The sequence below is a fragment of the Phytophthora parasitica genome (genome assembly GCF_000247585.1).
Source record: "Phytophthora parasitica INRA-310 unplaced genomic scaffold supercont2.13, whole genome shotgun sequence".
Classification (NCBI taxonomy): domain Eukaryota; phylum Oomycota; class Peronosporomycetes; order Peronosporales; family Peronosporaceae; genus Phytophthora; species Phytophthora nicotianae.
In genome coordinates, this window is record NW_008648999.1 from 235,901 (window position 1) to 236,805 (window position 905).

Genomic DNA, 905 nt, shown 5'->3' on the forward strand with positions numbered 1-905 from the left:
TTCTTGTGGTACAAGCGTGGTTCTGCAACGTCGCTAAAGTCCGCCATGACGATGTACGAGGACGCAGTCAGAAAGCAGCAGGCTTCAGGCTCGCTAGCCCCAGTCCGTTTGGATCCACGAGCGCGTTCGGCGGCGGCACAGGTACAACCAGCGCCTTTGGCGGAGGAACCACGACGGGAGGATTCGGCACACCTACGCCAGCTAGCGGCGGCATGTTCGGCAGCTCGACCGGTGGATTCGGGGCATCTGCAGCCAAGAGTCCGTTTGGAACGACGGCAACGACCACGACGGGAGGTTTTGGCTCCCAGGCGACGGGCACTACCGGTTTTGGAGGCTTTGGCTCTCAACCAGCTGCAAGTGCGGCAGGCGGACAGGTGCAAGTCGGAACGGGCCAACCACCTTACCAGCCAACGCGAGAGATGGAGCCGTCAGGAACAGGCGGTACAGCTAACTACATCTCGATCTCGCGCATGCAGGCTTACGCACACAAGTCGACGGAGGAGCTTCGTTACGAGGACTACTTGAAGCGCACGAACCCGGCAGCAGCACAGGCGGCGGCCACACAGAACGCACCGGCACCTGGTGCTACGACAGGTGGAACAGGAGCGTTCGGAGGTTTTGGCTCTCAGCCAGCTACAAGCTCCGCTTTTGGCTCAACGGGAGGCTTCGGCAGCAGCCAACCATCGGCATTTGGTGCAACGTCTACTGGAGGAGGCTTCGGATCATCTGCTTTTGGCTCTACGACTACTTCGACGACAACAGGCGGATTTGGCGGATTTGGATCGCAGCCTGCAGCCCCTGCAACGAGTAGCGGTCTGTTTGGCAGTACTGCCGCTCGTCCCGCTACAGGTACATTCGGTGCGCCAGCTACTAGTAGCGCATTTGGAGCTGCCCCCGGTGCCACG

The 905-nt window shown here is 60.7% G+C and overlaps 1 protein-coding gene across 1 annotated transcript; it reads left to right on the forward strand.

Moving 5' to 3' along the window:
- Window positions 1-212: 212 nt before the first annotated feature.
- PPTG_07786 (hypothetical protein) lies at window positions 213-874 on the forward strand (the record flags this gene model as incomplete). Its single annotated transcript, XM_008902150.1, has 2 exons — window positions 213-817; window positions 850-874. 2 exons carry the CDS (start codon window positions 213-215, stop codon window positions 872-874), a joined length of 630 nt encoding a protein of 209 aa, XP_008900398.1.
- Window positions 875-905: the final 31 nt, after the last annotated feature.